General features: G+C 39.1%; 2 protein-coding genes across 3 annotated transcripts; both read left to right on the top strand.

Moving 5' to 3' along the window:
• Positions 1-5,234, top strand: lrit1a (leucine-rich repeat, immunoglobulin-like and transmembrane domains 1a). 2 transcript variants are annotated; one of them, XM_044137449.1, is made up of 5 exons: positions 1-138; positions 500-960; positions 2,003-2,308; positions 3,265-3,476; positions 3,591-5,234. In XM_044137449.1, the coding sequence occupies exons 1-5, from the start codon at positions 17-19 to the stop codon at positions 4,320-4,322; spliced, it is 1,833 nt and encodes a 610-aa protein (XP_043993384.1). In that variant the 5' UTR covers positions 1-16; the 3' UTR covers positions 4,323-5,234. The 2 variants fall into 2 exon arrangements, with proteins under 2 accessions (XP_043993384.1, XP_043993383.1); XM_044137448.1 differs by having other exon boundaries at positions 3,265-5,234.
• A 1,350-nt stretch (positions 5,235-6,584) lies between these two features.
• Positions 6,585-9,461, top strand: lrit2 (leucine-rich repeat, immunoglobulin-like and transmembrane domains 2). The gene is made up of 3 exons (XM_044137447.1): positions 6,585-6,694; positions 6,896-7,686; positions 8,641-9,461. Exons 1-3 carry the CDS (start codon positions 6,585-6,587, stop codon positions 9,459-9,461), a joined length of 1,722 nt encoding a protein of 573 aa, XP_043993382.1.
• Positions 9,462-12,604: the final 3,143 nt, after the last annotated feature.

Below are 12,604 nucleotides of genomic sequence, written 5' to 3'. Positions count from 1 at the left end.
GTAAAAGTGGGCCAAGATGTTCCGCGTCCTGCTCCTGGGGCTCTGCGTGGCCACGCTGGAGCTTCCCTCCCCAGTGAGCTCCTGTCCTTCGCAGTGCAGCTGTTTTTACCATAACTTGAGTGACGGATCCAAGGCTAGGTAAGGAAACTACAGAACAAACTACGACCCTGCGTGGTTTATGCGCACGGGTGCATCTCTTCGGATGATTAGATCTAAACCTGAGGACAGATGTTTCAGTAGAGGTGAACTGTGTACAAACGGTAACAATTTAGAGTTAATCTCAATCAAATTTGATCTTTCACAAGATTATCTGTTAAAAGCATTCTTTGCATTATTTCTCAACAATATTTTCCACGATGTTTTTTTTTCTTACCTCACCTGAGTGTGCACGTAACTGAATTTATATGTTGTCATCCAGTTTTATTAAATTAACAATTGATAAAACATTTTTATCCTGCCTGTCAAATATAATTTATGAATATTGGTTTGCCCTTTTCAGAAGCGTGATATGCAATGATCCCGACATATCTCTTGTGCCAGTCGGGTTTCCTGTTGACACATCCAAACTGCGGATCGAGAAAACAGCCATCCAGCAAATCCCAAGCGAAGCCTTCAGCTACCTCTCCAGTCTGGAATTCCTCTGGATGTCTTTCAACACCCTGTCGGCTCTGAGCCCGGAAAGCTTTCGGGGACTGTTCAACCTGGAAGAGCTTCGTCTGGACGGGAATGCCCTCACTGCCTTTCCCTGGGAGTCTCTCATGGACATGCCCAGCCTCAGACTTCTTGATTTGCACAACAACCAGCTCACCTCGCTGCCCGCGGAAGCCACCACATACATCAAGAACCTCACCTACCTGGACCTGTCCAGCAACAGTTTGCTGACCCTGCCGATCGAGGTGCTGACCAACTGGCTGGCTACAAAGCCCGTGCAGGGCCCCGAGAGCTCCAAGATGATTCTTGGTAAGAAGGGACACACGGGCGTCTCTAGGAGGTTTATGAGCTGGATTGTCCTGGGGTGGAACAGCCCATTTAAAAACCATAATAAAATGTCAAATATTTTGGAATAGTAAGATCTCATTTACTACCATTAAAAGATACAAACAAGAATATAAATAAATAAATAAATAAATAAATAAATAAATAAATAAATAAATAAATAAATAATAATAATAATAATAATAATAATAATAATAATAATAATAATAATAATAATAATAATAATAATAATAATAATAATAATAATAATAAAAACTACTCTCCCATGTCACCTGTGCATACCTGCCCTCCAATACACACATAACTTAGCAGTGTATTTTGCTCACTTTATTATATTTCTGTGTGTAATGGAGAATTGCTCTTTGATGGCTGCAGGACAAACAAAATATTTTTAAGCGGCACATAATCTCAACCCTGACCTCAATTTATTTTTAAAATATCCTGCTTAATTCTGAATAATCTCTCTCTGTATTTTTTTTTTTTAAAATGTGCTGCTTCATGATTGCAGTAACACTTAAATGCACTTATCTAACAAAAAGTTTGGACTTTCACATTAGCCAGTGCAAACTTTGTATAGACAAGTAAGACATTTTTAAGAATCATTCATCTGTTTTAACATCTTTTGTGGCACCATTAGTTTGCTTACCAAATGAAAAGGTGAAAATACTTCTTCAAATACATGTATGCATAACAGCCCATGCATGATCTGTACTGAGAGTTTGAACTTAAAACTCAAATATATACAGACCGTAAAAGAAATTAGAACAACAAAATATTAGTACACATTACTGTTTCAATATCTTACACATCATCATCATCATCATCATCAATGTTGTCATTATTGCCATAATCATAACTATGTAGTTTCTGAATTAAATGTAAATCCTCTTACAGGATTATCATCATAGCATCACAATCAGCCATCTGCAGGCCGCTCTTTCACTTTGCACACAGCTGCACTTTTCTGTCTCCTCCTCAAGTTTTGCCTGTTTCTGTTCACCCACAGGTCTCCATGACAACCCCTGGGTGTGCGATTGCCGACTCTATGACCTGGTCCAGTTCCAGAAGTCCCCCACGCTTTCCGTGGCATTTATTGACACAAGACTCCGCTGTTCGGCACCAGAGAGCTTCTCAGGGGTCTTGTTCAGCGATGCAGAGCTGCGTCAGTGTCAGCTCCCACGCGTCCACACAGCAGTGGCACGAGTCCGGAGTGCGGTTGGGAACAATGTTCTCCTTCGCTGTGGGACCATTGGCGTACCGGTGCCAGATCTGACATGGCGCAGGGCTGATGGACAAATGCTTAATGGAACAGGTTAGCTAGTCTTTAGTCTTATCAGCGGTAATTCTGAAATAAACAATGCTCAGGTCGAGCTCTTCATTTTCACCACTAATGCATAAATACAGATCCTATAATTTACAAATAGATTAAAGGATTTACAAATCCTCAATTAATCTACAGTACTTCATACATGGGTTGGACATTTACTGTATCACAATAGTTGCAATGAATTTCAAAATGCGCTTTAATGAATCTCAATAACCTGGTCCAAGTTTGAGCAAAGTATTTCAGATTTACAGATACAATATAAAAGACCTTTGAATTTCCAATTTCAAACTTGATTTCAAATGCCGTGGGGCACTGAAAAGGCTCATTTAAAGTACTGGGGAAAGAAATCTAAAGACATTCAAGACTCATGGCTGCTATGGATTCTGACATGTTTCTTCATCTTACATGTTCTTATAGTGTTTACACTGTAGACAACACAAAGCTTTCCCATTGTCTACCAGCTGGGCATGAAAAAAGCAATAAAAACCATTCAGAAGTAAAACCAACAAACAGTTTCTCATTTGGAACAGATAGATGCCTTTTTCTTTTGCATTTGGTTTATGCTGCTCAGCAACAGGTATTCCTGGGCAGGCAACCATGTGAGTCAAATCAGCTACCACCACAGGGTCTCTGTGTATTGTACATGTGTTAGGAGGATTTTTATACTCTGTGGTCTTGTTGTTAATTAAACAGAGAGCTACTACTAGATCCAGTTGGATTGTAAGTCTGATTGACAGCTGCCGTCTTTACAGACAGTTACACAACATAGACGGCAATTGATGAATAAATATTGTGTAATCAGCTGCCTGGCATTATTTTCTTTTTATTAGCAGAGATCTTCTCTCAGAATCAGGTTCCTATTAGATTTTTGCCATTCTAAAATGTTGTTTTGCTTTCATAATTGCATAATAAAGCATATTCATATCTCTCTTCTACCACAGTACAACAAGAGACATCTAAAGAAGGAATCACCTGGTCCATCCTCAGCGTCCCAGCTGTGTCCTACCGCGATTCAGGAAAATTCATCTGCAAGGCATCAAACTATGCAGGGAATGCAGAGGCTGTCATTTCTCTGGTTGTCTCTAACCCACCAAGACCCGAAGGGAACCAGACAAACACCGACAAGAAGGTCAAAGTCAAGAAGCCAAACCCAGTGGGTAAAGCAGCCTACCAGGAGAAACTGGTGGCCAGATATGTAGTTCCAACTTCCACCTCATCAGCTTTGGCTGCTATGGATTCTGACATGTTACCTGCTGACTCCGAACAGGTCAGCTACACCCTAACTGATGGAGCCACCCAGGATCCCTCCACATCCCCCAACTCAGATGCACTACTGGATCTGGAGAAGACAAATCTCAGCAACCTGGCGGCGAACACTTCATCCTTACAGCAGGACCCAGACAGGGTGGTCCGCTCTGTGAAGGTGGTGGGTGACACTGACAATACAATATCTCTGAACTGGAGAGCACCTAAAGCAAAGAACACAACTGCCTTCAGTGTGCTGTATGCTGTGTTTGGGGAGCGGGACATGAGAAAGATCAACGTTGGAGCGGGACAAACCCGTGTAACTATAGACGGGTTGGTGCCCAGGACGAAGTACATTGCCTGTGTATGTGTGAAGGGGCTCATTCCCAAGAAGGAACAGTGTGTGATATTTTCTACTGATGAAGCAGCTAGTGCAACTGGCACCCAGAAGCTGATCAATGTGATTGTGATCACTGTGGCCTGTATCATTGCAGTCCCCCTCACTGTCATTGTGTGCTGTGGGGCGCTGAAGAGGCGCATTAAAAAGTACTGGGGAAAGAAATCCAAAGACATTCAAGACTCATATGTGACTTTTGAAACACTGTCCCCTGGCACAAAGGCCAAAGGGCTTGAGGGTGAGTACTTAAACAGACTGAATCAAGAGGAGTCCAACAGATTGCTGTCAGCCCGCTCCAGCCTGGACTCCGAGTCAACAGCAAAGATCGAGGGACAACCTAACGAGTACTTCTGCTGACGTCATGCTCCAGCTCTGGCTCCTGCTCCACGCCATCTTCCGCGCAGTCACCCACATCTGCATCCGCATCCGCATAGCAATCCGAAGCCCAATGTCCATCCGCACCATTCTCGTCACCGCCAACACTTTCACCCTCATCCATATCCCCAGCACAATCCTTACTTTCACCCCACACAACATCCTGACGTCAGTCCTCCTCCCACACGCTCCCATACACCCACACCATGGGATTCCCCTCCACCGGTTCCTCCTCGCTGGATACTGCCACCGACTCCACCGCCACAGAGGCCCAACTTCTATCAAAGGACTTTTGCACGTTGCACAATAATGGAAATATCAGTTTAAAAGAAAAAAAATTGGAGCGTTCTGGAAAAGCCTGTCCTTCTTGCAGATGCTCTGCTGTGCATCCGAACATCCATTACTAGCAAGACTTGCTTTTACGTGTAGAAGAATGTTTGCATCACAAAGTATAAGGAAAAAAGTAACATTTGAAGCTACTTGCACGACCCAGCGAAAAAAAACCCTTCTTATTCTAACCTGATTTAAAGGGAACACAATGGTACACACTCCATTGTACATAATATATGTATGTGTATGATTTGTAAATATCGACTGAACCATGTACACTTACATATGCTGTTAATTCTGTGCCTCTGTATATATCTGTCATTAGTTCAGAGAAGATATACACATAGGCATGGTTCAACACTGGTGAGTGGAGGGCAGCTGGAGCTGGAGAGAAGTACAGAAAGGAGTGAACTATGACACAATGTAAATAAGATGGAAATGAAAAGTTAAATCAGTTTTATTCCCCAGCAATGAGAAATGTAAAAAAACAACAACTATGTATCCATTCAATGCCAGCTAGAGGCATCATGACCCTCATTTAATGTAGATCTTTTCATTCCGATCATACCGCACATTTAAAGATGATTAAATAAACTTTTATATATATTTACCTGATATTGTGTGTTCATACTAGTGAGTTACTTAACCTCAACACAACCATTACATTATTTTTTTAATCATATTTCAGCTCAGCATATTTTTATACTGTCTTGTATGTTCTCATTGCTCAAAATGTACCAACTCTTGACCCTCAGGTTTCCTTCTAGTGATGACCTGAATTAATTTTTCCATCAAATCTGATGAAGAAAAGCATACTCAGATCATGCTGCTACCACTTTTTACTAAAAATAATTCTTTCTTTTGGTCATAATCCACATCTCATGATGGTACATGAGGTTTTTGATATTGTTTTCATAACAAAATAGTCTGGCTCTAAACGTTGCCAAAAGTTAAATGCCTTTTTATTGTATTTCTTGATCTTTATGTTGGTGTTTGTTTACAAATATTCTTAAGCAAACCTCTGAGGCCTCTACAGAACAGGTGAAATTATACTAAATGTCATGAATTGTAGTGGTGGAACCGGTGAGGCGAAATGCAGCAGACCCAGATGAGATGAAAGATGATGAGTTTAATGGTGATGATTAACCAGAACAGTTCAACAACCTGGCAGCACTGCTCATCGCAGGTAGCAACAGGTAGCAACAGGAAGCACGAATGGACAAAACTGACACACGGCAGAAACTGACGTAAGGAGACGTTACAAGACGTAGGATCCGACAAGGACACAGGTGGGGTTAAATACACAGAGGGTAATCAAGGAAGGAGACACACCTGGAAAACAATCAAGGGAAGACAGGACAACACGGAGACTCAGAGACACAGGAAACGCAAAATAAACACACAGAAAAACACGGAACATGACACTAAAATTAAATTACACATTATTTGGTGAAATCTATAGGCAGTTGATTGCATTGAATATTATTTAGGGGAATCAGAGGAAAAGTGGCGAAACAAAAAAGAATGCCTCATTTTTTTGGCATTTTATTTATAAAAAGTAAATTTCCCTCCATAAAAGAAGATAACAACCAATATTCCCCAATATTTTAATGTGACAGATTGTGGGAAAGTTCCAATGTATCTTTAGAGAAAAATAGGCTTCCACACTTATCAACAAACAATTATATTTCTGTACTATGGAGTAGCTACAGCCAATTTCTATATAATTCCTTGCAGTTGTACTTTCCCTGACCTACAAGACAGGTATACCGAGCTGATGCCAAAGCTGATACCCGAGAATTAGACGTTCCTTCTTCCTGAACATGTCAGGGATTAAGTTTAATAGGCTTCTGTTGTCTGCTGCCATGGGCATCTCTTTACCACACATACAAACCTCAGACTTCGTCACGGACTATGGACACAATGATTTACCTTCTGGTTGTAATGTTAATAAAAGCTGTACCATGTAGAAGTTATGCTCGATGTTTAAGTGGGTGCAGCTGTATTGATGATCGTCATGGAAGGTAAGACCGGATTTTATTTGGCGCCGTCTTGCTATTTTTTGATGCGCTTATCTGTCTCCGTAAATGGGTCTGATTTCTAGACGAGTTTTGCCAAAAAAGTAAGAGATGAACATGAATACTCTAGTAGTGGTGATCTAGTGACATCCAGTCATTTGTATAAAAGAAAACCAATTTTAGTTGATCAAATACGCTTTTCCACAGGTCACTCATATGTATGGAAGAAAGCGCCTTCGGGGCCATTCCCGACAACCTTCCAGACGATTTGATCAAAATACGGATAGAAAAATCCCACTTCACTGAAATCCCGAGAGGAGCTTTTTCCAAAACACCCGCAGTGGAAAACCTGTGGCTGAACTTTAACGACATCACAGTTATAAACTCAAAAGGTCTGGAGGGTTTGCGGAACCTCACCGAGCTCCGTCTGCAGGGGAACAAGCTGCGATCAGTACCATGGACAGCGTTCGAGGACACACAGAACCTCAAGATCCTGGACCTGAAGCACAACCAGTTGGACGTCCTCCCGGAGCACGCCCTCAAATTTCTACCAGGGCTCACATATTTAGATTTATCCTTCAACCAGCTCACGGTCATATCGAAAGAAGTCTTCCAGAACTGGCCTCTTTACCAGAAAATACAAAACGCAGAGGAGCGGGATGTCACAGCGTCCAGGACGAACGTCGTCCTGGCGCTGCACGACAACGCCTGGCTTTGCGACTGCCGCCTGAAGGGCCTCGTGGAGTTCATCACATCTTTGAGTCCTCCGATCATACTGATGAACTCTTACCTAACCTGCTCAGGGCCGGACTTTAGGGCGGGCAAGTTCTTCCACGAGATCGAGCTGCAGGCGTGCACGAAACCAGTGGTCAGTACGCCGAAGGCGAACATGAGCCTGCCTCTGGGATCCAACCTCACCCTGCACTGCAACGCCAAGGCGAGGCCGGACCCTGCTGTGTGGTGGACATATGGTCTGAAGATAATCAGAGGATTTCATGGTAAGAGTGTGATGGACTGTCAGCTATACTGCAGCTAAGGCGATAAAATTGTGTGAAATTAGATACTTAAACTTACATTTTAATCACAAACCTATAATGCTTATGCCAGAAAGAGTTACATCTGGATATTTGGTATTTATAATAATAAGCGTCATGCTGTGAGACCGCTCTACATCACCATTCATTTAAATTGTTGTAGATTGAAGGGCAGCTGTTTACATAATAATGTCGGGTCATGGTGTTACAGAGTAAAGCTCATTTCACTTGATCTTTATACTGGAAAGTTTCCTGCTGTCCATGACTTTAAACAAGAATCTATGTCTTAAAGTATCAACATAAATATCTACAGTAGCAATATTTGGCAATGTTGCTTTATTTAAACTAACATACACCAACAAAATCAGACCCTCAACATAAAACAAGAGCTGAGCAGCAGCATGTTCTGCATCCAATAAGCAAATAACCCTGCCTTAGTTGCTTAGTTGCCCTCCCCAAACAAAGGGAAATATTGCTATAAACATCTGTTATCTTCATCAGGAATAAAGCTAGGGTTTATTAATCAAATTATAACATATCTGTTGTCATTTGCAGCCGTTTACATAATGATCAAGCAAATAATGATTGGCATTACCATCAATCCATTTACATTACATGCAAATAATTATCGGAAGGCACAAATACTAATACATCTGATTTAAAATTAAACAGCTGAAATGTGGAAAAGCATATGATCAATCCATATACAAGAATTTTTAGAGTTTAAAATTTAGCTACATTGTTTAATATAATTTCCAATCCATTTATAATTTGGGCCTTTCACTTTAATGGAATCCCTGAGAAGAAGAGCGCTTCAAAATTTTTTAAATGAATCTTTAAATAATTTTGTATGTATTACATAACATTTTTGCCCTGCAGAAATAAGTAACTACACATATATTTTCTTTATTTTCTCAGAGTCCCAAGAAAGAGTTTCCGATGACACCATCAGATCCCACCTGGTGATTCCGTCCCTTAGTGCAGCAGACCGTGGGGTCTACACCTGCACTGCCTTGAACTTCATTGGGAACTCCTCGGCGAGCGTCCTCCTGGATGTCATCTCTACTGACAGTTCCTCGTCATCTCACGTTGCAGGCTTCCCAGCTGCATCGGACGTTGCAGATCAAAATGTCTTCATTGACATTCGCATTGCCAAGCAGACAGTGCGTGGCATCTCAATTGAGTGGTTCGCCGCACTAGAACGGCCCTCCGAGACATGGTTTACCATTCACTTTGGTCAAGCTGGTAATGATAAGAAAGAAATGACCTACATTGGGCCAGGTATTCACTCCTACTCTATCTCAGATCTGATACCTGCCACCAAATACGAAATCTGTGTAACTCTAAAGAACCAGATGCCCCGACCAGGCCAGTGCATTGTGTTTGTGACAGGAACTGACATCACAGAGATGGAACAGAGGGAGAAGCTAATCCATATAGTGGTGATAGTTTTAGCCATGGTGCTGGCCGTGCCGATAGGCATGTACGTCTGCACCACTGACACTCGAATTCCCTGCTATGAGGTCATCATAGAGTCATGGAAGAGACGGCAGAGAGAAAGCAACTCATCTGGGATGGAACGGGAGAGACAGGGCACTTTTGACAGCCTGCAGGCCGCCAGTGATGAGGAGCTGGTCAATAAAGATTTCAATGAAGACAGACAGGTGAGGAGGAGGTCTGAAGACAGATTGCGTAAAGGCAAAGCTGATCAGAGCAGACTGACCGCTGAACTATATTGAATTAATAGCACATGAAACATGTCAATTTGTAACCAAAATATTTCTTTGATACATATTCTTTTAGATTTATAATTTAGATGTTTGTGAAGTTAGAATTTTTGCAAAAAATACTATAAAAAATGATAAGATTTTCAAAAGCGACAGATGTAAAAAGAACAAAGTCAAATAAATTATATTAAATCATTCTTTTATTTAGGAAACTGATTAAGTATTCAGTTGAAATATTTTGTGGGCAGCTGCAGCATTTCACAATTCAATCATGCAATTCTGAAATTGTTTAGGTCAAGCTATTGTATTCACGGGTAAAAAAAATATTTTCATAAGTCTGAATACAGTTCTGGAAAAAATGAAGAGCCCACTGCATTGAACCACACTGAAAACCTCCAGGTTATTCCACCAAAGATTGATGTCTGAACTCTTCCTGAGTTAAAACATAATTATTTTTGTTTCTAAAAGAAGATGAACATGTTTTCTGTGCATTATTTTAGGTCTGAAAGCTTTCCATCTTTTTTGTTATTTTGACCATTTCTCATTTTCTGCAAATAAATACTAAATTGTTGCTTGAAATTTCTGAGACATGTTGCCTGTAGTTCATTTAATAAAAGAACAATGCTTGTTTTACTCAAACATATACCTATAAAAAGTAAAATCCAAGAATCTTTATTTTTTAGTGGTTTTTTTCCAGAGCTGTATGCATGTCAAGCCAAAAATGGAGTCTGAGGGAACTTAGAATTTTAATGTGTTATCATTATATTTAAGTTTTGCAAATTTAAAGATTAGCAACTCAAATTTTCCTTGATTAATTTCCAGCACATCTCTCTACCGATGACTCAAAGTAAGGACATATTTAGGACATAATAATAAATGTGATTAGGTTGCTCTTTAGAAAACATTTTCAAATGCTTTAGTTGGTGATAAATGTCCAATTACCATCACCGAAAGCCACAAAGTTCGCTTTCTCTTTACTGTTTACCTGTTAGTGGTCATAATGTTATTGCTTTTTGAGAAACTCAATAAAACTCACAAAAGTTCTTGTTTATATGAAGAATAAATAGAATTTTATTGATCCCACTTAAAATACAAATGAAGTCCTTCAGTTTTTCAATTGGCCAACTGTTGACTTTTATTTCTCCATTTATTCATTTTGTAAAGTTACAACATTCTTCACAAAAATAAATAATAATAAAAAATAAATAATAATAATAATAATAATAATAATAATAATAATAATAATAATAATAATAATAATAATAATAATAATAATAATAATAATAATAATAATAATAATAATAATAATAATAATAATAATAATAGTGAATTAATGCCTTATTACCTTGGGTAATTTTTTTATCTGAATTGTTCACTTAGGGTTTCTCCACTTATTTACTATTTTAATCACATCTTTAATTCAGGCTAGTAATGTACAAACATGTTTTCAACTATGCATTTGTAGATCATGACACAGTTTCATGGTTTGGTTTTAATTCTCTCTTTCTCCATTCTAGGCCAAGGAGGTTGTTGGAAAGATGTGAAAGATGACTGTTGAGTCCCCGTGGTATTTCAAGGATTTGCAATAGTATAGAAAATTTACACATTTATATATTCTACCGTGTGTTTGTTTCTCTCATCATCACTTATTTGCTGATTGAATTTGAATTATGAATTTGCTACTTTGACAATGATTGAAAGTGATGGGAATAAACTTCTACTGTGGGGTTCTGTTGGCTGGTTTCAGTTTTTAGACATATTGGACAGAAGGTAGCCAGCTTCCTAAAATGCTTTTTAAATGAATGTCTTGACTAGTGTATGTGTATGTGTTCTGTTCATATAGTGTAATATTTCTCTAGATATTTGTCTCATAGAATGTCTACATAAGACATCTAGCTGTCGTTTCATTGAAACATTTTATGTTTGTCTTCCTTTTGCCAAAATCTTCCTTCCTTTTGCAATAAACCAAGTATGGAATTATTTTTAAGTAAAATTCTGTTTGATTTATCACTCATGACTTGTACGAAATGTATGTAAAATGTCCTTTTCTTGAGTAAAAACTACTGTAAAGCACTTCCTGTCAAGCTTGCTTATTCCACTAATGGATCTCTGCTTAATATGAGAAAGAAGACAATAAACATGAGGATTTATTGTATGGGCAGAGAACATTTCTCACTTTTAAGGTTGTAATTTAGTAGACCCATAACTAGCAGGAAAAACACAACTGTTTGCGGCTCATTACAATGCTATAAACACAGACTGACTGAAATAAAATAACTTATTTCAGCTACAAGCTTAAGTTTTCACACTGACAAACACAACTTTTCAGATTTCTGAATTGATCTAATGATGTTTGTCTATAAAACAAAACTCAGTTCTACCACCATCTCCTTATTTTTGCCTCTCTATTTTAAGCATACATGTACAGTTATAAAAAGAAAATACAAAATATCATGAGGTTCATTTGTCAAAGCAAGTCAGATAGAATTTTTATTAAACCCCCAATTCTGTTATTTGGTTTGATATAGCTGTAAATCGAAAATTATAATTAACAAAAATGAAAGCTTCAACACTGTGCATAATTAATCTATGTAATGTGAGTAACATGAGAGCCGAGGTACTAAATAAAACGTACCTTTCAATAATAATGTAATTTGTTGAATATTGCTTTGCACATTTTCTGCAGCTCTCTCTCTTGACTCCAAAATGCAGCTACAAGTCACATTTGCACTGACCAGCTGGGACAGATGGCACTTCGGATATGCAGCAGCCAATGGCATTGTTCATTTGACATAATACCCAAACACTTGCAGCCTCTCTAACATCCCTCCCACTGTCACTACATGATCAGATCAGACAAACAAACCGCCCTATCTCTTGCATTTTCCTCTGCTCTCTTCTGTGACAGAAAGAGATCAGTTCAGCTGCGCTTGGATTCATTTAGGATCAAGGTTTAAAACAGCTGACTGAGATTGGCATCTCTCATTTTCTGCTAGGCAGATGTTTTGTTATTGTTCTTATGTGGTTATGTGATTTTGAGGGTGGTGTAAGGTCGCATAGGACAGAAGAAAATGGCTCTTTTATTATTCCCCAATTTCATTTGTTGTAACCACTGCTACAAGTTATTATTCATTCGTGTATTATTGACTTTATTA

Source organism: Gambusia affinis, linkage group LG13, assembly GCF_019740435.1.
Source record: "Gambusia affinis linkage group LG13, SWU_Gaff_1.0, whole genome shotgun sequence".
In the NCBI taxonomy this organism is placed as follows: Eukaryota; Metazoa; Chordata; class Actinopteri; order Cyprinodontiformes; family Poeciliidae; genus Gambusia; species Gambusia affinis.
Note: the sequence above shows the minus strand (reverse complement) of the source record. Positions and strands in the feature narration are given on the sequence as shown.

Excerpts from the sequence above, each read along its gene's own strand:
- lrit1a (XM_044137448.1), top strand. The coding sequence starts at position 17 with ATGTTCCGCGTCCTGCTCCTGGGGCTCTGCGTGGCCACGCTGGAGCTT. Across the intron at positions 961-2,002 it reads GAGCTCCAAGATGATTCTTG|GTCTCCATGACAACCCCTGG; the intron begins GTAAGAAGGGAC and ends GTTCACCCACAG. Across the intron at positions 2,309-3,264 it reads ACAAATGCTTAATGGAACAG|TACAACAAGAGACATCTAAA; the intron begins GTTAGCTAGTCT and ends CTTCTACCACAG.
- lrit2 (XM_044137447.1), top strand. The coding sequence starts at position 6,585 with ATGGACACAATGATTTACCTTCTGGTTGTAATGTTAATAAAAGCTGTA. Across the intron at positions 6,695-6,895 it reads ATTGATGATCGTCATGGAAG|GTCACTCATATGTATGGAAG; the intron begins GTAAGACCGGAT and ends GCTTTTCCACAG. Across the intron at positions 7,687-8,640 it reads GATAATCAGAGGATTTCATG|AGTCCCAAGAAAGAGTTTCC; the intron begins GTAAGAGTGTGA and ends TTATTTTCTCAG.